Consider the following 24,172-nt stretch of genomic DNA (forward strand, 5'->3'; position numbering starts at 1 on the left):
AAAAGTCCCATTCATGAATATCACTCTGATCTTGTCAAAGCAGTCTTCAGATTTGGGAAACTGTGGAGTGCACGGGGGCAGACACAGGTTTTCAAAAATTCTGATTTTTCCTTGAAAGTTCGAATTTGGGGCAATAAATACCGTCGGTGGTTTTCCTTGAAGTGACGGTCTCACAGGCTGGCTTTGTTCCTTTTCAAGACATTGTCTGACAGGTACCCAGGCCCCAGTAGCCATAGTTTGTCATCATTCTTTTGAGTATATAATGTTCCATTTAAAGAAAAAGCAGAGAGTATAGCTCTTCATTCATACATTTGTGCAAAGTAACCTGTTCAAGGAAACCATCACCCTGGGGTTGCAGCAGAAGCACTTTATGAGTCTCTCCCACTTTGTTACAGGATATTAAAAAGGCTCCGGCAAAGGTAGAGATTTAATCAAGGTTTTTTTTTCCTGCTTCTTCAAGGGCATCTTAAGCAAGATTAGCATTAAAAAATTTAAATTTGGATGCCTGGGTGGCTCAGTGGTTGAGCATCTGCCTTTGGCTCAGGGCGTGACCCCTGGGTCCTGGGATCAAGTCTCGCATCAGGCTCCCCACAGGGAGCCTGCTTCTCCCTCTGCCCAGGTCTCCGCCTCTCTCTCTCTTTCATGAATAAATAAATGCAACCTTTAAAAATTTTTTAATTTTTTTAGTATTTTACAAAATAAAGTATTACAATGAGGACTGTCGGGAATCCAGCGAGCACCAGTGCAGTTAGGTGGGACTGGTGGATGTGTACGAAGATGGTTGTCCTCCCCCCCAGCCACCACCACCGCTTCCATGTGCAACTGTCAACACAGTGAAAAAGGTGAATAATATCTTCGAGTTACTGTGGAAGTCCCTTTGACCTTCTAGATCCTTGACAGGGAGCTGTGGATGGGGCCTCCACCGCATTTTTGGAACTGCTGCGTGAAAGATGTGAGATGGGACTTTTCTGTATGAAAGTGCCAGCCTTTGGTGCGTTTAAAGCTGTGCTCAGACCGTGGCCCTGGTGTCATCCTAGTGGCCCTCTGGTGCTGGGTCCCCACGTTGGTCTTCTAGCCAGAGGCTGCCCTGCAGTGGCTGAGGTGTGGCCTGGCCCCCAGGGCATTCTCCACCCACACCACCGCCTGCAGCCAAGGGGGGAACCAGGGCCACAGGGGCCCAGGCCTACTCAGCGTTGTCCTCCATGACCTGAAGCACCTACAAGACAACTACCTCACTGAAAGAAACCCTGGATTGTTACAATGAAGGGGGTAGAATCTGGAGCTGCGCAAAAACCCTGTGAAACAATATGATGACATTTACTTGTGTGGGTTTTTAAAAAGATTTTATTTATTTATTTGTGAGAGACAGAGGCAGAGACACAGGGAGAGAGAGAAGCAGGCTCTGTGTGGGGAGCCCGATGCAGGACTCGAGTGTCCACGCCCAAACTTCCCATCACCACCTGGGACCTGAAAGAGCAAAGACAGACACCTGGGATCCCATTTTTATTTATTTTTTCAGTAAATTTAAAAAATTTTAATTCTAGTTGGTTAACATCCAGTGCAGTATTGGTTTCCAGAGCAGCATTCAGTGGTTCATCACTTCATACAACACCCAGTGCCAGTGCTTGTCACAAGTGCTCTCCTTAGTACCTATCCCCCATCCTGCCCATCCCCCCCAACTCCCTCTGTGAAAGTCTTTTTTTTTTTTTTAAGATTTTATTTATTCATGAGAGACACAGAGATAGAGGCAGAGACATAAGCAGAAGGAGAAGCAGGCTCCCTGTGGGGAGCCCGATGTGGGACTCGATCCTGGGACCCCAGGATCACGACCTGAGCTGAAGGCAAACGCTCAATCACTGAGCCACCCAGGCGTCCCTGTGAAGATATTTTTAAAAGAAAATAAGGAAGACTAAATTCCGAACCTACAGGATGCTGGCTGGGAGCAAACTTGAGAACCGACACCCCTGTGTCCAGCACCCTCGGCGGCCTAGTAGAAGACCCTGATGAAGATCATCCCCGCATTTGACGTTGTTGGAACACAATTCAGAGCAGGCCTTTTCTGTGGAGACACCTCTTGTCACAAATGTCCCTAACTGAAAGCTTTCTCAGGGCAAGGGATGTTAAAAAGGGTGAGGACGGGATTCCCTGTAAGATCCCTTCTGGAATAGAGCACTGCCCGTCCTTCCTGTCTTCCCTGTCCCCTCCCACACCTGGGCCCTGCCGCTGGCCTGTTGGTGGCACTGGGACTCCCCCAGCCTGCTGGCACTGTTGACCGTCTCTGGCGCCTCCAGCGATAGAGAGCTCTGAGCTGGCCTGAAGAGAGAAAACTCTTGATCACTGAGATAGGCTCTCATGGCCATGCACATTTTCTAGCAAAGTCAGAGAAATGGCATCCTCTCCATGTCTGACTACCTGTGCAGGCCAGCGGTTTTCCTGGGTGGCCCCAGGGAATTCTGAGGCACACACGGAGGGGATGCGGAAGGGGGAACACACGGACAGCAGGGAAGGGAGAGCAGAGGCCCGGGCTAGGAATGCAGGTCGGTGTGCGGGTGCAGGGGGGGCGGGTTGCCCGATGCCGTGCGCTGCTCTGTGGGACCACACAGTGAAGCCCGCGCTGTGAGTGTGTCTTTTCAGATCTGTTTGGGAGTCCTCCTTGGAGGAGAGTCTGAACTCCATCCTCCTGTGCTGGCCCAGCCTCCTTCTCCTCCTGCTGGCCGGAGATACGTGCAGCTCTGTTGATGGGAGCCCTTTGTGATTCCTTGATTCCTCCCTCGTGCTCTTCTTCACCACAGAGAGAAGCTCCTTGAGGGCAGGGATTGACCGGCACGTGGGGGTGTAGCCAGGGTGCAGGGATGCAAGAGCACCCAGCCCCGGGAATTCCAAATAGACCAGGGTCAGCCACTTCACGCTGTCAGGAATCCTAAGGCAGAGAGTCGAGTGGAAGAGAAACAAGAAAGGAATTTTAGTGAGGCCAGCCTCGAAGACCACAGGCGAACATTTCAAAGACTGTCTCTAAAGTGTGGAAAATCCTTGCAGGGTGGTGGATGGGTCCTTGCAGGTGGGCAATGAAGGTCAAGTGGATCATTGTCTTGGGTCAGCCCCGCAGGGTGTTGCTGGCTCAGGACAGACCCTGTTGCTTGAGGGGGTGGCAGCTTTAGTTCCCGTCCTGGGGAGGCTTGGCCCACAGGGTCTTTTGCCTGAGTTAAGAGGTAAGCCAGAAAGAAGAACTTTTTTTTTTTTTTAAGATTTTATTTATTCATGAGAGACACAGAGAGAGGCAGAGACACAGGCAGAGGGAGAAGCAGGCTCCCTGCGGAGACCCCAATGCGGGACTCGATCCCGGAACCCCAGGATCACAGACAGTGAGCCATCCAGGTGCCTCAAAAAGAACTTAATCAATTAGAAAGTTTGAGGTCCACGTGGAGGTCGTTGAAGCCCACTTTGAGGGTTTGCTGCACACAGTGGATCTGTTTGCTCTTCAGTGGCCCCAGGCTGGCCTGTTTCACATAGTGGCCAACTCCCTTGAAAGGCCTTTTTGTCTTCATGATTCTCTATTTCCCCCATATGTTCCTGCTTGGTTTCTTTGATGTGGTCATGCTCAGCAATCAGTATCTTCCTCCCTCTTCTCTCCCTGTCTCTCTGTCTCCCCAAGAAGTGGTCTCCCCCTCTCTCTGTCTCTCCAGATCCCTCCGCGTCACACATTGGTATTTTATACCCCCTTTTACCAAACCTGCTCCTGGCTCAAAAGACCAACCTCAGGTTCGTTCTGTTTTCAAAAGCCTTCACCCTAAGAAAACTGAATTTGGCAATTCCTCCAGGACCAAATTAGATTAAACAACAACAACAACAACAACAACAACACAACCCTTGGGAAAAGGGAGAAATTGGCTCAGACACATTCTATGCTTTGTGTACCAGGGTGACGTGAGTGAGCCATTGGCAGCAGAACATGTACTTGGAAGGTTGGGCTTAATCTCGCCCTCCCTTTGCACGGTTTTTGTGTTTTCCCACAGCCTTGGCCCCACTCGGCTTCTGTGTGTCTGTCTCGGAGGGTCCCCTGCGAGTCCTTCAGCGTCAGGGACAACAGCCTGTGTGTCCCAAGGTCCCAGATGGGTCATGTTGCACCCTGTGTCGAACGTGAACCATGTCTCCACCTGGGGGAGGTGACAGCGGTGGTGACACCCCCTTGTTCATCATCCCGGGCACAGGTCAGGGAACAGTAGGCACGCTGCCACCTCTGAAGTCAGGCCTGTCGCTGCACTAGCGCTGCTTTCCTGCTGAAATCCCACCTGTTCCCTCCTCAAGGGGCAAGCTTGTCTTGGAATTGTGTGAATGCTTAGAGGCTCCAGGGCTCAGCTCACAAGAAGTCTGTTCTCCCCAAGTCTCTCTCTAGGTTCTCCACTTGTGGGGGCGTCTCTCTGGGTTTCTCTGCTCTTCCTAAGTCTAGAAAGTGCCAGGAGCTGTTAATCTGGACATAGGGGCTGCCCTGCAGAGAAGAAAGCTAAAAGCAAGGAGCTGAGCAATACTTCTGGTCCCAGGGAGGTACCCCCTGCCATCCTCCTGATTCCATGACATGGAATCAGTGATCACATGCTTAAAACCTTAATTTTCCTTAAAAATGAAAAGGAATAGAGAAAATGACTTACACTTCTGTACCCGTCTGACACTCAGCACAATATATTAGGTAGGTAATTTTGAGATCTCAGACTTAGCAGTGAACAATTTTGCCTGCTGGATAGCTCCTAAAACCAGAGGCTTAGGGACGCCTGGGTGGCTCAGCGGTTGAGTGTCTGCCTTTAGCTCTGGGTGTGATCCCGAGATCCTGGGATCGAGTCACACCTCGGGTTTCCTGCAGGGAGCCTGCTTCTCCCTCTGCCTCTGTCTCTGCCTCTCTTTCTCGGTCTCTCATGAATAAATAAATAAATCCTAAAACACAGAGGGTAAGTAGGACAGGGACCGTGCAAGGCATGGGACCACATAGAAAAATAAAACCTGGTCTACATAAATTAACGGATCACCTGAGATCGCTGGGAATCATAAATAGTCTTACTATTTGCAGACTGTTAATTCTGTTAATTCTGGTTTTTCTACGCGCTCTTTCATAGCAGAAACGGGGTTTGGTTTTGTCATTATAAAAAGAGTCTGGCTCTTGGTTTGAATGTAAAGGACTCAAAGTGCAACGACTCTGGGAATCTTGACAGTAGGGAAGAGTACGGAAAAAAATCCTTCACCTACCTTCAAATGAATTACTGGTTAACTACTATTAATATGCCACAAGCCCGGAGACGAGCATATAACACTGCAAGATCAATATGGGTATTTATCATGTGTGGGTATCGATCTCTCAGGAAGAAGTGAATCATATTTCACGCTGCATATGTTAGTGCAAAGAAAGTAGCAGAGGGATTGGGAAGCCTTATCAAAGGCCTGGACATGTGGAAGGTAAAGGTGCAGAGCCACAGACATGAGCACTGAAACAGAAGGGGATCAAGTCCATAGGCCTCCATCAGATGAATGCTGCTGGTCATTTTTCCAGACACATACTCTCCTAGTTCCTCCTTGCTTTCTTAGTTGTTGAACCCAGGCTGGATGACCTTTCCTCCTTCCAGCACAAATTAATAACTGTACCAGTAATAAATACCAGCTCTTAAGACGTCTGATGCCATCCTTCCACGGGCATCTTTGGCAGAGGACCCAGAGGTTGGTAATTTGTACAAGAGACCACTGGTTAAGAACGCTGCATTCTCCCGGGAAAACACATGTTGTTGTGTTTTCTGTTATTACTAATACCATTCTTTTTTAAGATTGTATTTATTTATTCATGAGAGACACAGGCAGAGAGAGAAGCAGGCTCCCTATGGGGAGCCCAATGTGGGACTCGATCCCAGGACCCCAGGATCACGACCTGAGCTGAAGGCAGATGCTCAACCACTGAGCCACTCAGGTACCCCACTAATATCTTTCTTAAGTCATCTTGGCCCATGTTTATTCTAGAAAATGAAACAGTGAAACCCAGCTTAAGAATTTTCAGCAAATTCAAAAAAACAAAAAAAAAAAAAGGAATTTTCAGCAAACTCATTAAGATGTTTCCGCTGTCTTTGTGCTTCCTCGTCCTGGCCATGCAGCTAAAATGTCCCCATCACAGTGTGTGTCAGGCCTGGGGGTGGGCAGGAGGAAATCATGGCGTTTAGCTCAGGTTTGCAGAGCCAGCTGTCAATATTTATTTTTCCCCCTATGACTCAGAAAAGGGTTAGGAATAGCCTATGAAGAGTTTGTACATGGGGAACCACTTTTCAGATATATACATACATGTACATTTCAAATTGTGTATGGTTAGTTTACATATCCTGTAGTTTAGGAATTGTAAATCTTACCTTTGGGTTTATTGCCAATTAGTAGTGACACTTGGCCTAACTTACCAGCTTTGGCCAAGTCCCCGTGTTCAACAGAACGTCTCTAGTTACTCTTTTGGGAATTACGCCATAGCAGAGATTGGAAAGGTGGCGTGTTCTGCTTCTGTTCTTAATCTTTCTTAGTCAGCCGGGGAGCAGTGTGTTCCTTCTCAGGCTTGAGTGTCACATGTCTAATAGGGGAGTGGGGTGGCTTCCCTGGGTCTTGGGTGCCAACTGTCAGCAGTGTAACCTGGCTGTTTGAGGGGAATGCCCACAACACAGATGTGCCAGTGATTTCCATGCAGTTCTCTTTTTCCTCCATTACTGCAGCCTGCCTGTACAAGCTCGTAATTACCTCTCCAGGCCTAGAGCATTGAAAGAACTTAACATACAGACACCTGAGTGGCTCAGTTGGTTGAGCAACTGCCTTTGGCTCAGGTCATGATCCCAGGGTTCGGGGATCGAGCCCTGCATCTAGCTCCCTGCTCAGCGGGGAGTGTGCTTCTCCTTCCCCACTGCTCATGCGTGTTCTCTCTTTCTCTCAAATAAATAAAATATTTTTTAAAAAACGAAGAGCCTTGGGTTCCCTGGGTGGTGCAGCGGTTTGGCGCCTGCCTTTGGCCCAGGGCACGATCCTGGAGACCGAGGATCGAATCCCACGTCGGGCTCCCGGTACATGGAGCCTGCTTCTCCCTCTGCCTGTGTCTCTGCCTCTCTCTCTCTCTCACTGTGTGCCTATCATAAATAAATTTCAAAAAATTAAAAAAAAACGAAGAGCCTAATATATGCTAGCCTACAGATCATATATGCATATACAGAATATACTGTTCTGGTGTAGTCTATTTTCCTGCCTCTTATTTCTCCTAAATGTGTCTTTTGTGCTTGGATCAATTTTCCTAAAACATCTTTATGTTACTCCCTCACTCTGAACACCTTCATTGATTCCCTGTAGCTTGAGAAGAAACCAGAAGTCCTTGGTTGGCATCCATATTCAAGGCCTTCCACAATTTGAGCCAATATAACCTCCCATTGTCAGCATCTCTGGGCCCTTGAGGTGAAATCTGTACTCCAGCCAGGCTCATCGGGTCATGGTCCCTGCAATACTACTTGTGTTTCTCTTCCTTCATGACACTGTTGCTATCATTCTCTTGAGTGTGTCCCCATGCCATCATGTCTAAGTCACCCCCATTCTAGCTCCTGGCTCCACTTTTGCCGATGGTAATAACATCCACCTGTACTGCCATTGTGGCAGTGAGTTGAATGCTTTGTATGTTTCTCAGTCTGTACCTGTTTTCCTAAGTAGATAGCACATTTTAAAAATATATATATTTGAGAGAGAGAGAGAGAGAGAGAGAGAGAGAGACAGACAGCGGGCAAGAGTGAGAGAGAGAGAGCATGAGTGGGGGGAGGGGGGAAGAGTGAGCAGGGGGAGAGGGAGAAGCAGACTCCTTGCTTAGCTGGAAGCTGGATGCAGGACTCCACCCCAGGACTCTTAGATCATGACCTGAGTGAGCTGAAGGCAGATGCGTAACCAACTAAGCCACCCAGGCACCCTAGATGGCACAATTTTTTTTTTTTAAGATTTTATTTATTCATGAGAGACACACAGAGAGAGAGAGAGAGAGAGAGAGGCAGAGACACAGGCAGAGGGAGAAGCAGGCTCCATGCAGGGAGCCCCACGCAGGACTCGATCCCGAGTCTCCAGGATCAGGCCCTCAGCTGAAGGCGGCGCTAAACTGCTGAGCCACCCGGGCTGCCAGATAGCTGGCACAGTTTTAAGAAGAAACAAATGAAACATTTTGAATATTTCTTTGTGCCTTTTACAACTAAAGTGAAGCTTTGGACGTAGTCCTAGGATAAGCAATGAATGAATCAAATATAAATACAAAAATACAATTTAAGGTCAAGAATAAATAATTTTTATATTACCCGCTCCTCTTGCTTCTCCAGAAGCCCTGTGTAGAATATTAAAGTTTTTCCAAAGGGAATCAGTGCTCAAATACTTGAACTAAGCCTTTGTGGTTAGAATAAATGCAGAAAGCCTGGGTGTAGGCCTTGAGGAGCAGAACCGTTTGGCAGCAGTAAACACACAGCTTGATCTGAGCTTTATGGTGATTTTGGTAGAAGTGGTATTTATTTGCATGCTCTTGTTTGATAGCCGGTCAGGAGTGTCCCATTAATGCAGTCAGGGGGTCATGTTTTTAGGAATAATTTACGGAGCAGTTGCTTTGAATCTTTAAAGTAGACCAGTGATTCTCTATCTTTGAGTGCGTTGGAGCCTTCTGAGGGCTTTGTTAAAGCTCAAGACTGCTGGGCCCAGCCCCTCAATATTTCTGATTCACAGGGTCTGTGGTGGGGTCTGAGAGTGTGCATTTCTGCAAGTTCCCAGGTAGTGCTGAAGCTGCGGATGGAAGGACCACACTCTGAGTACCTCTGGATCAGACACCTGCCGTTTGATGGATGTTTATTTCAACCTTGGGAAATTCCCATGTACACATAGCATGCACATAAAGGCTGGGAGTCATAAAGCTGTTTTTAACATTGACCAAGAGTTTTGATGTGAACTTGAAAATGAAATGTGTGATTTATAAAATACAGTGTTTGATAGTTCCACATGTCCCTAGACCTTTATAAAATGTCGCTTTTTCTTTTTTTCTTTAAAAGGGGGGTGGAGAGGTTGGGGAGGGAAGGGCAGAGGGAGGGGAAGAGAAAGAATCTTAAGCAGGCTCCATGCCCAGCACAAGGCTCGATCTCACAACCCTGAGATCATGACCTGGGCCGAAGTAAAGAATTGGACGCCTGAGTGACTGAGCCACCCAGGCACCCCTACAATGTCATTTTTTAAAGATTTGTTTATTTATTTATTCATGAGAGAGAGAGAGAGAGAGAGAGGCAGAGACACAGGAGGAGGGAGAAGCAGGCTCCATGCCGGGAGCCTGATGTAGGACTCGATCCCGGGACTCCAGGATCGCACCCTGGGCCAAAGGCAGGTGCTAAACCGCTGAGCCACCCAGGGAATCCCCTACAATGTCATTTTTTTGAGAGTGCTTAAACATTTTAGGATTAGAAATATTTAGGCATCTCTTCTTAAAGAGCTCAAATGATTTTTATTATTTAAATACTAGTATGAAATAAAACTTTTCCAACGTATATCTTAATTTATTCTTAAAAGCTCAGTATAATTTGAGAGAAATAAAATATGGGTAAGTGGGAAAGCCATGGCATCATTAGCTAATTACAGTCTGCTGTAGCAAAACAAATCTTGCTCTGACCTGATACAGCATTTCATTTGAGGCTCATTGTGCCATTTGTTCAAGCCATCCTCTTGTTACCTTGAGAATTATTACAGACTTCATTTTGTTGCTGGATAAAACTGAGACCTGATAAAAGGTTCTGACTAGGGTTGTGATGCAGGAATTCATGAACCTTTATCCTAATCTTAGAGTGCTAGTGTCCTTGGGCTTCTGTTTAACTCTTTACCTACTAATGTATCTTGTTTTCTTTATTGAAAACATTGCTTTTAAAGGGCAGGTCGTGAGGGGTATCCACTTTTTCCCACTGCAGGGTTAGGGATGAGCATGAAAAATGCCTTCCTGAGTGTGAGATTGTATATGGATGTCCCACCAATGCTGGTGACCGAGCGGTTAAGAATATGTCATTTATGGCCTATCCGATAAAGAGCTAGTATCAAAATCTATGGAGAACTTATCAAACTCAACACCGAAAAACCAGTCAAGAAAAGGGCACCAGAAATGAACAGACATTTCTTCAGAGAAGACCTACAAATGGCCACCAGCCAACATGAAAAAATGTTCAACATCACTCAGCATAGGGGAAATCCAAATCAAGACCACAATGAGATACCACCTCACTCCAGTCACAATGGGTAAAATGAACAACTCCAGAAACAACAGATGTTGGCAAGGATGCAGAGAAAGGGGAATCCTTCTACACTGTTGGTGAGAATGCAAACTGCAGCCACTCTGGAAAACAGTATGGAGGTTTCTCAGAAAGTTAAAAATAAAACTACCTTATGACCCAGCAATTGTACTACTAGGTATTTACCAAAAAGATAGAAACCTAGTGATTCGAAGGGACACCTGCACCCCAGTGTTTATGGCAGCAGTGTCCACAGTAGCCCACAAATTATGAAAAGAGCCCAGATGTCCATTGACAGATGAATGGATAAAGAAAATGTGGTGTAGGGATGCCTGGGTGGCTCAGTGGTTGAGCATCTGCCTTCAGCTCAGGTCATGATCCCGGAGTCCTGGGTCCTATGTGATTGAGTCCTGCATCAGGTTCCCCACAGGGAGGAGCTTCTCCCTCTGCCTATGTCTCTGCCTCTCTCTCTGTGTCTCTCATGAATAAATAAATACATAAATAAATAAGATGTGGTATATACATACAATAGAATATTACTCACCCATCAAAAAGAATGAAATCTTACCATTTGCAACAGCGTGGATAGAACTTGAGGGTGCTACACTAATAAGCAAGATAAGTCAGCAGAGAAAGATAATCATATGATCTCACGCATATGGGATTTAAGAAACAAAATAGATGAACATGGGGGAAGGCAAGGAAAAATAAGATAAAAACAGAAGGAGGCAAACTGTAAAAGACTCTTAATTCTAGAAAACAAGCTGAGAGTCACTGGAGGGGAGGTGAATAGGGGGATGGGGTACCTGGGTGACGGGCATTAAGGAGGACCCATGATGTCATGAGCACTGGGTGTTTATGCAACTAATGAATCACTAAATTCTACCCCTGAAACATAATACACTGTATTTTAACTAAATGGAATTCAAATTAAAAAAATTTTAAAGCATATGTCTTTTGTTCCTTCTCTGATTTAAACATCTATATAATTTGGCATTTTTGCAAAATTTGGATTGCTTATGTGTAATCAGGAAAACAGTGAAGACACAATATTAAACACAAAAGAATTAGCTACTGAAAACCACCTGTTAATGCCATGAAATTGGTGTTTAAAATAAGAAAAAGTAGGGAAGTTCAGGAGGAGAGAATGCATGTGTGCCTTCTCCGGGTGCAGTGTAGAATAGTGGAGTTGGAGTTTCTCATCTCATTATCTAGGAAAAGGAGAGAAGAAAGAAAAGAAAGTGTCTGCCTTTGGCTCAGGTTGTGATCTCAGGGTCCTGGGATGGAGACCTGAGTCGGGAGTCGGACTCCCTGCTCAGTGGGGAGTCTGCTGGTCCCTGACTTGTGCTCGCTCTCTCAAATAAATAAAATCTTTAAAAAAAAAAAAATGAGGCCGTGAAAATACTTTCTGGAGCTTGTCCCCATTTTATGTTTTTAAATATTTCTGTGTATTTTTATTTATTTATTTTTCTTTCTCCTTCCACATTCAGCCAGCTGACACTCTGAGCACCTGCTCTGGGCCACGTGTCGACTGTTTGCAGAATTTCTGTCCACTGGCTTCTCTAGGCTTACATATGCTCAACCCTTCTCTGTGGTTTAAAAGTGAAATAACACCTTATTACTCCTTGGAGCTTCTGTGTCTTCCTCACATTTATTTCGATGCCTGGCTACTTGGAAAACCATTACGGCATGGGTCCCTGCTGCAGATGCTGACTGCTGGGTGTCCAGCAGTGTGCTGGGTACAGGGATGCACAAGCGAGCCCCGCAGCACGGGCCTGCCTGCTGTATCTACATTCCAGCCAGGAGAAGGTTCTTGGCTGTTCTGGAGGCTCATCTGCTATTTCCTCCTCGATCTCTGGCAAGTTGCAGCTCCTTCCACTAGAAAAAGCCACATGGTCCTGAAGACCTGGTCTCAGCTGGTCTTTTCCAGAATGGATTTGCTTGATCTCTTAGCAGCAATTGACAAGGCATCCCCGGCCGCTCCAGGATCCACATCAGCGGTGGCCTGTGTGACATATTGTTCTGTCCTCGGGCTGCACCCAGGCTCCCTTCTCTTCTCCCAGAACACACTCTTTTGTTACAACTCCCTCCTCCTCTCCCCAGAGGCAGCCAGAACCTTCTGGGCTCCTGGGTCTCCACTGTCCGCCCCTCTGCCAGAAGCGTGCTTTCTCACCCTTGCTTGTAGCCTTCATAGGCCTCCCAGGTCTCCACCATTCAGCAGAACACAGGCCTCCCTCTCCTTTGGCACCAGGCTTTCCCCCCCACCCCCGCCCCCGCCGTCAGCCTCCCTGCCTCCTCCTGCGTCCTCCTTCTGATGTCCTGCCAGCCCCTCCAGTTCTACTGAGTTACGTCTCCCTGTCCATGGCATAGGCTCCTCAGTCCTGGTTGCAGGCCTGCTGTGTCTTCGCTTGTCCTAAGATTGCCACCAGGTAAATGGCTCCAGAACACAGATATGACCCTGAAATCCTCCGAGGTCCTGCAGGGTTGGGAGGGCTGGGTGAAGGCTTCTCCATCCCTTGCTCCAGCTCTGCCTCTCCTCCCCGCACCCCAGCCAGTTCTCCAACCCCACCTCCCTGTCCAGCACTTCCCAACTCTACTACATTCCTGCTCCCATTGCTTTGTCCTTGCTGTCCTTTTATCAGCACTCTTGTTCGCTTTTTTTCACCTCTTTTCTGCTTCTCCATGAAAGTGCAGCTGGGGTGCAGTTTTCCCCCAAGATCTCTCTGATCCTTTCTAGGCTGCAGGTCATCTTTCCAGCCTTTGGATTTCCATAAAACATATGGGTCTTCCAGTATTATGTGATAATCCTTGCTGTTATTTATAATCCCATCACATGTTTCACCCTAGATGGTAGACTTCCTGGGAGGGGGCATCCTGACCCCTTGCAGCCATTTCAGGTACCTGGACCTACTCTTTGAACATTGTTTCATGGATGTACATTGGAGAGATGACTGAGAAGTCTGCTTGTTTACTGGAATCGACACAGTTTTAAAATCTAGACCCAGGGTTGAGAAATTACAGCCTTCAGGCAGCTTCAGCCCACTGCTTGTGTTTGTCAATAAAGTTTTATTGGAAACACAACCACTCAGCAACCTGGACGTTCTGCAGTTGAATGGCTCACAGCCTGAAATAGTGATTAACTGACCTTTTACAGAAGAAGTTTGTCTACCCTCCTTATATACCATTGTCCAGACTTGTAAAGGATACAGTATCAGCTGTGGAAGGAAGTGAAAGAAACAATGTTTGCTTAAACTCCTAGCCTTTTGCTTTGGCTCTTTGACATATCTTTGTGACTACCATAGTTAGGGCCCTGGGATTTTTCTATTACGTTATTTAAAGTGAAGTATGATTAATTTTGTTGTAAAAATGATGGGGATAGCCAAATTAGCTAGATTTGATCTCTAATTTCTTAACATTAGGACTACTTGGGTAGAAGTTAGATCTGGTCAAACTTTAGGTTACTAATGTTTTTGTCATTCTCAGTAAAAATCAGCAAGGTCTGATTTTTAAAAATTTTTTTTTTTTTTTTAAAAACCAGCAAGGGTCTGCCAGCTGTGTCGTGAGTTATACCAGCCTTAGAAACTGGTCCTTGGGGGATCCCTGGGTGGCTCAGCGGTTTTAGAGCCTGCCTTTGGCCCAGGGCATGATCCTGGAGTCCTGGGATCGAGTCCCACATTGGGCTCCCTGCGTGGAGCCTGCTTCTCCCTCTGCCTGTGTCTCTGCCTCTCTCTCTCTCTCTCGGGGCCTCTCATGAATAAATAAAGAAAAATTAAAAAAAAGAAAAAAGAAAAGAAACTGGTCCTTGGGACGCCTGGGTGGCTCGTCTGCCTTCGGCTCAGGTGTGATCCCAGGGGCTCCAGATGGGAGGAGCCTGCTTCTCCCTCTGCCTGTGTCTCTCTGTGTCTCATGAATAAATAAATAAAATCTTAAAAAAAAGAGAGAGAGAGAAAGAAACAGGTCCTTTATTTTGGCCCTAGGAGGAAGCAGCTCAATTCAGTGCCTTGCTCTGCCCCTTTGCAGATGAGGAAGGCCGTAGGTCGCCATTAGAGCTGAAGTTTTGTGGATCTCCACATTAACACCATATGGTCTTTTTTTTTCTTTCTAGAGGGACGCATGGTCATCCAGGATATTCCTGCCGTCACCAGCAGAGGGCACGTGGAGAACACACCTGACCTGGTCTCTGACTCCACCTACTACAGCAGCTTTTACCAGCCTTCTCTGTTTCCTTACTACAACAATCTGTACAACTACCCGCAGTACTCCATGGCCTTGGCTGCTGATTCCTCTTCTGGGGACGTGGGAAGCCCCCTCGGGGGGTCCCCTGTGAAGAATAGCCTTCGGAGCCTCCCAGCACCTTACGTGCCTGGTCAGACAGGAAACCAGTGGCAGGTAAGAGGTTATCCAGAGCGACTGGATAGGTCAGGAGCACACATGGACACACATATGACCAGTGCAGCACACATGTGTGTACCCATTAGGCCAAAGGCGTAAAAAAAAAAAAAAGTTCACTGTTCCGTGATATCATGTGACCCCCGAGGCTGGCTGCAGGAACTGTGAAGGAGGATGCATGTATGGGTTTGCATTTTGGCAATTTTACTTTTCTCATTTTTCACTCTCATTTTGCGTAAATACCCAGCTGGCTGGAGTCAGATTCACCAGGGGCTCACTGTGTGAGGTCTCATCACCTCCAGGCTCACCCCTAGTTTCTTTGAGCAGTTTAGAACGTTCTGGATGCAGCCTTCTGCGTGGCAGTAATCTTAGTGATGAATTTGCACCCTGGGAGGGCAAAGTGTCATCATCTGTGTGTTTGCATGGAAGCAAGGTAAGAAAAGGAATGAGGTTACTGTCATTCTGTGCCAGATTAGGTTTTTGTTTTTGTTTTTGTTGTTTTTTTTTAAGCTGAGAATGAAGGTCCTCAATCATACTCTTAGTGTGCAATCAGGAGCTTTTAAATTAACATCTGGGGTAAAACTAAGCATTTTGCATTGTCAGGGAAGGAGCATTTTTCTAGAGCTGTAAAGCTCCCTCAGATTTAACCATTTCTATCATGGAGTATGTTGGGTAGGAGATAGAAGCGCTGAAAGCATTCCCAGGCTGGGTCACCAAGCTGCAGGAGTGTGGACACATGAGTGATTGCATGCACCACCTCCAAGCCCCCTTCTGACCGTCAGATGGGAGAACTATTCTTACTTTGGGTACATTTGCCAGCTCAGGTTTTGTCAACTGGGCTTTGATTCCAATACAAGGGGACAGATGTATTTGGGGGTTTAGGGCAAATCTTTGACCTTCTATTACCCACTTTAAAAGAAAAAAAAGTGGGTTGAAATTTTCCTGTGAGCGATTCTATTCCATTTTGTATTTTTTAGGTGTGGGGATGTTCTTAATATTCAAGCCACCCCACTTTTTGGATTCTCTCACTACCCTTAGGGATCAGACTTCTTCAACCTGTTCATATGTTTGCCTTAATCTACTGGGCTACATGTTTTCATAAGTTTTCCATACATTTTATTTTTAGAATCATACTTTTTAAAAAAAGATTTTATTTCTCCATGAGACATGATTTTTAAAATCATACTTTTTAAAAAAAGATTTTATTTATTTATTTATTTATTTATTTATTTATTTATTTATTTCTCCATTATCTCCATGAAATAAATAAATTTTATTTATTTCTCTACCGAGAGGGGCAGAATCATAGGCAGAGGGAGAAGCAGGCTCTCTGCAGGGAGCCCGGTGTGGGACTTGATCCCAGGACCCCAGGATCATGACCTGAGCCGAAGGCAGACACTCAGCCACTGAGCCATCCAGGCGTCCCCAGAATCATAAACTTTTTAAAAAAGAGACTTTTAAAGCATTGGGAGTGAGAACTCAGAATAACATGATTGTAGAGGAACTGCAGTGATTTATGAATCTTCAGCCTGGACCGCTACAAGCCTCTCCAAGTGCCAGTTGGATATTATTATTGGGGGTAGGTTTTAGGTTGATTTTTATCAGAGACTCTCCTCTCTGAAAGGAGAAAGAAGTCTCCTGTAATTCTGAAAACGAAAAACAACAAAAAATGCACATCCTGTAGATTCCCAGGAAGCAAGACTTACTTTTGAAGCATCCTGGTTTTCTGGCTCCTTCCAGGCTTTAAGAATAAAGTAGGAAGGTGAACCTGTTGGCTTATGAGAAAAAGGATGAGAAAAAAATCTTAAGTGTTTTCTGAAAGAAAGCCAGCAAGATCATGATCAGCATTACAGTAGAGTCGAACATGTCCTCCTACTTTGTCAGAATCTTTCAGCAGGTGTATGATGGCAGATGGCATATGATGCTGGACACATTAATGTTTCTTATTCCACCTGGAAAGCATGGGAAGGGCATGGCAGAGGTCGTGGGTTTCCTTGGAGGTCTCTAACCAAGTCCTCCCTCTGAGGGACAGCCAGGAGGAGACGGGGTCTCTCAGCCACCCTCCTTGCCTGATCTTGGAGAGATGTCTCAGGTGCTGTGGGTGAAGAGCGAGTTCCTTAAGGGCAAGTTCCTGCACCCTCTCCTTTGCTGCACCCTCTGTCCAGCAGGTGGGAGGGAGAATCTTTCCCAAACTTTCTTAGTCCTGTGGGGAACGGCAGTTTGGATGCTGTTTGCACTGTCTCTGGCACCACCACTTACAGAGAGAGGTGTCCCTGCTTAGCCACCCAGGAGAGATGCCAAGACATCATTTAATACATGAGTTTGTTTTCCCAGAAGGCTGGGCTTAAGAGTTTTTTTTTCTTCTCCAGTCGCCGTTGGCAATCTATTCTCACATAACAAATTATTTTGCAGAAATAGATCCCTCTCTGCTACTGTAGTGGAAGTCCATTCCTCTTAGTAAGTAATAGCGCCAGGAATGACAGCTAGCATTTCCTAAGCGGTGAGTCCTCCTCGTAGCCCCAGGAAGCATAGCGTGTGGTCTCCTCTTTACAGCGGAGGATTGAGACTCAGAGGGCTGACTTAGCCAAGGTCACACAGTCACCAAACAGGAGGGCTGGAGTTCGAATCTCTCTGTCTGGCTCCACAGTGTTTCTCAGCACTGTTGGGTTACCACTGGATCTACCATAAACTCAGGGCCCTGGGAACCACCATCAATTAATAGGAACACTAAGGCCGCCTTCTTTAGTTCTTTAGGGCTTAGAATTTCTACCTAAGTGCTTTGCTTTTCATTGGGGGAATCTTCTTGGAAAGAAGAAACCTCATCTGGTTTTCTGGAAACCTCATCTGATTTTCTGTCTTCCCTCGTGGAGGTTGGAATAGGCAGAAACTTCCAGAACAGTGCCCATGATGGCTGCGAGAGAGGCCTCTGAAGCTTTCCTGTCGTCTTGGCAGTTAGTGTTCGAAATATGCTGCATTCCCTGCTATCAGAAAGTTGCTTTTGGAGTCTGCATACACATTTCCTTGAATGCGATTATCAGTAAAGCATATTTAGGCAACCTACAATGTTTCTGTAACCTAGAAAATGATCCTCACAATTGAGATGTGGGGACTTGACCATGTGGCCTCTCCATCCCTTCTAAGTCTGAGGCTGTAAAAGGGTCTGTGGATTAACCTTATAACCAGATATATATACAAGTTTGACTTAAAGCCTTGTTGTCATGCCCACAAAAATTAGTTTTCTTGGAAATAAACTCCTAATATTAAAAATGCAAGAGCCTGCTAGGTGCAAGCAGCCAGTTTGCAAATAGGGCAGGTGACTGTCAGTCCAGTGATTATCAGAGCTGCAGTGGGTCCTGTTCATTCCAGTTCACCCCATCCTGCTCCAGAGGTCTGGAGCAAAAGGGATTCACTCAGCATACACAGCTAGTGGATGATAGAGCCTGGCCGAAAGACTAGGTCTATTGGTTTAGGGAAACATGGAGTCTGGTGTGGGAAAATCCATATTGACTTCTAACTTGTAATCCAGTTTTTTTTTTTTTTTTTTGAGCAAAATACAAAATAGCCTTTGAGTCTCTGTGTCTTGGTCTGTGAAGAGGGCATAGTACCACCTTCACAGAACTGTTGCCTGGATACGTGTGAAGTAAAGTGATTACTGCATGCAGAAGATTCTGTGTGTACACCGACAAAGGCTGTGCCAGTGTTGGCTGCGGTGAATTTTTTCATTAATCCTTATTTTTTTAAATCTATTTGATTTTCAGGCTGCGGTGAATTTTTTCATTAATCCTTATTTTTTTAATCTATCTGATTTTCAGCCTTCTTTTTATATGTATTCTAGTTATCTCAGTCCCCTTTGTAATGAGATACAGTATATATAAGGCCCATTTTAGTTACTATTGGAAGACTGTGATATGAATATGGGCCAAGTTTGTATGTGGAATAGTTTTTTAAGATTTTATTTATTTATTTGAGAGAGAGCGAGAGAGAGCATGAGTAGGGGGGAGGGCTAGGGGTAGAAACAGACTCCCCGCTGAACAGGAAGCCCGATGTCGGACTCGATCCCAGGACCCTGAGATCACAACCTGAGCCAAAGGCAGACGCTTTACCTACTGAGCCACCCAGGAGCCCTGTGGAATAATTTTTACAGGGTTGGGGAAGAAAGAATGTATTCCACTTAGCAAATAGAAAACTGAAAACAGAGATAGATTACAATGATGCAACGTATGTTTAAGATGTGTATGTGATAGAGAAGTATTAATAGTGAACACCTACAAATAATATGTAAAACTAGTAAGTGTCACTGCTATTAATAAGAACTGGACAACTCACTTTTTAAAAAATTTATTCATGAGCTACAGAGAGAGAGAGAGAGAGAGGCAGAGACACAGGTCAAGGGAGAAGCAGGCTCCATGCAGGGAGCCCTATGTGGGACTCGATCCCGGGTCTCCAGGATCACGCCCTGGGCTGAAGGTGGCGCTAAAACACTGAGCCACCCGGACTGCCCATCACTTTTTAAACAAATTGTTAGGAGAACACCTGAGTGTCCTGGAATTGAGTCCTCGCAGGGAGCCCACTTCTCCCTCTGCCTGTATCTCTGTCTCTCTATGTGTTATTCATGAATAAATAAATAAAATCTTTAAAAAAAATAATAAGATGAGTTGTTAGGGTAGGAGTGTAGGGAACCACCATCGAAGCTCTGGCCCTGTGGTTTCAGGAAGGTGCGCTGCCTCGGTTCTTGGGCCCATGCCCTGCGCCCCCTGGTGGAAGCTTCCTGGGGGAAGGCGGCCTGTGGGTGCCCCCTTGCTTTTCCTGTTTTCCCACCATTGTGTCCCACAGCTGCATGCGGGGAGCCCTGGGCTGGTCTCCTTCCCCTGGTTCGACGCTGGCTCAGCCTGGAGGGCCCGAATCTCCAGCAGCGTCTCCTCCAGCTACTTTCTTGTCTGATGCTAGGAGCTGACTTCTTCCTCACTCCTGGCTGGAGCAAGTCACCATTCTATGAGTTACCTTCCTTCCCGTGCCGCTCCATGTTTCAGTGTGTGTTGTGGGGGGCAGCATGCCTGTTTCTCAACAAAGCACTCCTTTCTGACTCCTAGAAAAAAACTGACAGAAGTGGAGATCATCATAATCTTTTTTAAAGATTTTATTTATTCATGAGACACACAGAGAGAGGCAGAGATATAGGCAGAGGGAGACGTATGTGGGGAACCTGATGCGGGACTCCATCCCAGGACCCTGGGATCACGGCCTGAGCCAAAGGGAGATGCTCAACCCCTGAGCCATCCAGGCATCCCCCATCATAATTTTTTAAAGCTAGTCTTCTAAGAGATTAGTAGGGAGGGCTTAGAATTATTTGCAGAGAGAGACCATTGACATTTTATTGTAAAGGTGAGGCCTCTGGTTAAGTGTCCCTATAAAATCATGCATGCCACAAATAATTATTGAGCACCTACTAAGTGCCCAACCTATTAAATGAAATAGGGCAGTGTAGTAGGTCAGCCTCCCAGCTCTCGAGACTCGTCTGTGTTAATGTCCTGCGCGCTGAGAGCTGGTGTAACCGCTCTGGGTCTGCCTCCAGCCTCTGCAGATTTGTGGCCCAATCACATATTCCTGTCCTGTTGTGAAACAGGACTAACATTTGTGACACTAGAACAGACTGACGATGAATGGCTGGTTTCACTGACCAGCAGCTCAATTCCACTTCTGCATTTAATTGCCTGCAAAAGCTGTTTATTGCCTTGTGCACTCCTCCACGGCAACATTATCTCTTAAATAAACATGTTGTACCAGGTTGACAAGGGAGAGGTGCATAGCAAGTGAGCAGAAATAAATACGGGAGGGCTCGTAGCTGTACCTGGGGTCTCCTTTCAGTTCTTCTGGCAGGGGACCTCTGGGTTGCTTTTTTGGAAGCTGGTGCCCCTAGATATGTAGACTCCCAGGTAGACTTCTCATTCCCACCACGGTTCGGGTGTGGTCAGAATGGCAACACAGGTGATTTCATTCCTTCTGGTGGTTATTTTGGGCTCAGTCTGAAGTGTCTTTTTTTTTTTTTAAGATTTATTTATTTATTTATTTATTTACTTATGATAGACACAGAGAGAGAGAAAGAGAGGCAGAGACACAGGCAGAGGGAGAAGCAGGCTCCATGCAGGGAGCCCGATGCGGGACTCGATCCCGGGACTCCAGGATGGCACCCTGGGCCAAAGGCAGGTGCCAAACCGCTGAGCCACCCAGGGATCCCGAAGTCTGAATTGTCTTATGATATGCTTGCGCATTCATGATTATGCAACTCACCAGATGTGTTCATTTATTAAATAAGCATGCACAGGGGCACCTGGATGGCTCAGTGGTTGAGCACCTGCCTTTGATTCAGGTCATGATCCCGGGGTCCTGGGATCAAGTCCCGCATCGGACTCCCCTGCATGGAGCCTGCTTTTCCCCCTGCTTATGTCCTGCCCCTCTCTCAGTGCGTCTCTCATGAATAAATAAATAAAATCTTAAAAAAAAAAAAAAACATGCATGGAGATCCTACTGTGTGTTAGGGATCTGCTCCTGGACCAAACAGACAAAAATACAAAAAGCAGGTCTTGGGGGAAGGGTGCTGTGATCAATTGGAAAGAGATTGGAATTTGAGAGTCATGTAAATAGCCCTGGGCTTGAAACTGAGATACAGGCAGGAAGGAAACTGGATTCTCACATCTGGGGCACAGAGTAGGGGCCCCCTTGTGAGCATTCCTGGGATGGCCCTCTAGCACCTTTGATGGGCTGGGGCCAGCAGGCCAGGCAGAGGCTTACAAAAGCCCTAGCCCTTTGAAGCCTGCCCCATGATGGTCTCTGTCTTACAGCAGGCAGCCTGATGGGGCCCGTTTTCATATGGCTTCTTTTCATTACTGTTGCTCAGCATCACAATCTGTTAGCTAAAAAGATTGAGAGGAAGTGACTTCTTGAACATATGCTGTGTAGGGGGCAGGAACGGTCCCTCCTCATCTAGAACTTGGAAGTCCCACAGGAGGGTCCCGGGCAAGTGTAGGTGGTTTAAACCTGGCTTCCCTCCCTATCTTCCCAGGGAGACCATTCTAATTATTATTCAATATATATTTTTTTAAGTTTCATTTATTTATGCAGGAGAGACACACAGAGAGAGGCAGAGACGTAGGCAGAGGGAGACGTAGGCAGAGGGAGAAGCAGATGTAGGTCCTGGTGAGCCCGATGCGGGACTTGATCCCAGGACCTCAAGATCACACCCTGAGTCAAAGGCAGATGCTCAACCACTGAGCCACCCAGGGATCCCTAATAGTATTTTTAAATATTCCTAGATTTAAAAAAACACCATGTCTGAGAAAAGGAAGCAGAATGCAAAATCCACTTCAGTTTTTAAGGTGAAGCAGACTTGAGATACATTTTTACGTAGCTGAGAAAGTTGGAGTGATTTGTGGACCACCGCTGGTCATAGGAGAGCCAGGCCCCAGCCCTGGGCCCTCGACCCTTGGTCAGGTGCTCTCTCTTCAGTCCTGTGATCTCCGGGCCTTTCCCTCCAAACCGTCTCCACCTGGCTGGTTAAGCTAGCTGAGGCTTCTCCTTTTATTTATTTATTTATTTATTTATTTATTTATTTATTTATTTAAATTTATTTATGATAGTCACAGAGAGAGAAAGGGAGAGGCAGACACACAGGAGGAGGGAGAAGCAGGCTCCATGCCGGGAGCCTGACGTGGGACTCGATCCTGGGACTCCAGGATCGCGCCCTGGGCCAAAGGCAGGCGCCAAACCGCTGTGCCACCCAGGGTTCCCCTGAGGCTTCTCCTTTTAGAGCAAGCTGGTTATTGGCCACTATCTGTTGATGGAAGGACACTGTTTTTTTTCTCAAGAAAGAAAAACTGACAAAGTTTGCCAGCAGTCACAAGAAGAGTTTATGAGAAGAAATTCAATTTAAAGCATTTCAAGCGATTTCTTTCCTTAGGAAAAGGTAATTAAAATAGATGTGGGTTTGCCTTGAGCTGTTAGCGCTAAACAATCTTTATTTGGTTCCTTAAAGAGGCATTAGACATAAGCTTAGGTTGATGGAAAGTGTCAGGTTCTATTGCTGTGATGTGGTATATTTATTTTGTATCTGACCACTTCTGTAAACTCTGTAATTCTAGTAATTTTCTAGTTGCTTATTTTGGGATATCCAGGTTAGACACAGAGAAATGGTGGTACTGCCATTTCCCCGCAAATACCTCCAGTTCTCATACATGTTCTCAGTGCGTTACTCAGTTTCCATACCAGCAATGGATGTTGGTCTCATCTTATTTTACTGGGAATGTGTATAGTGGTTCACTATCCTCGTGCTGGTTTTTGCAGAGAAAGGAGAAAATAAGGACAAGTGAGTGTTTCTTAAAGCTCAATTACTCAAGTCAAAAAACTGTTTTTAGGGACCCCTGGCTGGCTCAGCCAGTAGAACATACAACTCTTGATCCTTGAGGTCATGACTTCAAGTCCACACTGGGTGTAGATCTTACTTTAAAAAAAATTTTTTAATTGTTTTTATTGAGAGTTTGCCCTTCCAACATTTTGTAAAACTAAAAGCATCTTGGGGAACCTGGGTGACTCAGTGGTTGAGCATCTGCCTTTGGCTCAGGTCGTGATCCCAGGGTCCTGAGATTCAGTACCTGCATTGGGTTCCCCGGGGGGATCCTGCTTCGCCCTCTGCCTGTGTCTCTGTCTCTCTCTCTGTGTCTCTCATGAATAAATAAATGAAATCTTAAAAAAAAAACCCAAAACTAAAATGATCCTATTAGGTGGCAGGATTTCTTTTTGTATAAATGCCCTCAGTTGGCAACACTACTGCTGTCCCTCCCCATCTCTTTCTCTTGTATGTCTTACTAGTCTGCAGTCCAGAGAGTCTGGAAACCTCTGTCAGTCATCGCGTCACCATGACAACAGCAAAGTTCTCTGGGTCTTCACCTGGATTTTTTAGTGATTGTGTCCACTTAATGCTCAGCTTCACTCTTTGTAGGTGAAGTGCTATGGTCTTTTTCTTCCTTTTTTTTTTTTTTTTTTTTTTTTTTTTTTTTTTTAATGGTAGTTCTGTGAAGGCTCCGCATTTTGTCAGACTCCCTCCGGTGCACCGCACATGGGCCCTGCTGTCCGGTTCAGTGAGGGTTTGGGACTTGGCTAGGTCAGAGGGCCAGTCTCAGGAATCTTCTATTTAAGGAAGCATGCAAGTCCCTACAGACCTGGGAAAGTCTGGAGCCAGTGAAAGGAAGGTGTGGGGCTTCTCCCAAGGTTATGACCTTGTTGCTTCTATTGTGAACTTTCCCTTCCTTCGATGACTCCATTTATCACTTTTTGTTTTCTAAGATTTTATTTATTTATTCACAAGAGACATAAGAGGGAGAGGCAGAGAGACATAGGCAGAGGGAGAAGCAGGCTGGCTCCCTGGGGGGAGCCCGATGCAGGACTCGATCCCAGGAGCCTGGGATCATAACCTGAGCCACCCAGGCGTCCCACATTTATCACTTTCTGAGGCTTACTGC

At 46.1% G+C, this 24,172-nt stretch overlaps 1 protein-coding gene across 5 annotated transcripts in view; it reads left to right on the forward strand.

Annotated features, from left to right (window-relative positions):
- DMRT1 (doublesex and mab-3 related transcription factor 1) overlaps nt 1-24,172 on the forward strand; it is a 113,714-nt gene that overhangs the window by 30,082 nt on the left and 59,460 nt on the right. For all 5 annotated transcript variants that reach the window (XM_077908397.1, XM_077908402.1, XM_077908403.1 and 2 more), the window contains exon 3: nt 14,377-14,660. In XM_077908397.1, the coding sequence (XP_077764523.1) occupies nt 14,377-14,660 (284 nt within the window). The remainder of the gene's footprint in view (nt 1-14,376; nt 14,661-24,172) is intronic.

Source organism: Canis aureus, chromosome 1, assembly GCF_053574225.1.
Source record: "Canis aureus isolate CA01 chromosome 1, VMU_Caureus_v.1.0, whole genome shotgun sequence".
In the NCBI taxonomy this organism is placed as follows: domain Eukaryota; kingdom Metazoa; phylum Chordata; class Mammalia; order Carnivora; family Canidae; genus Canis; species Canis aureus.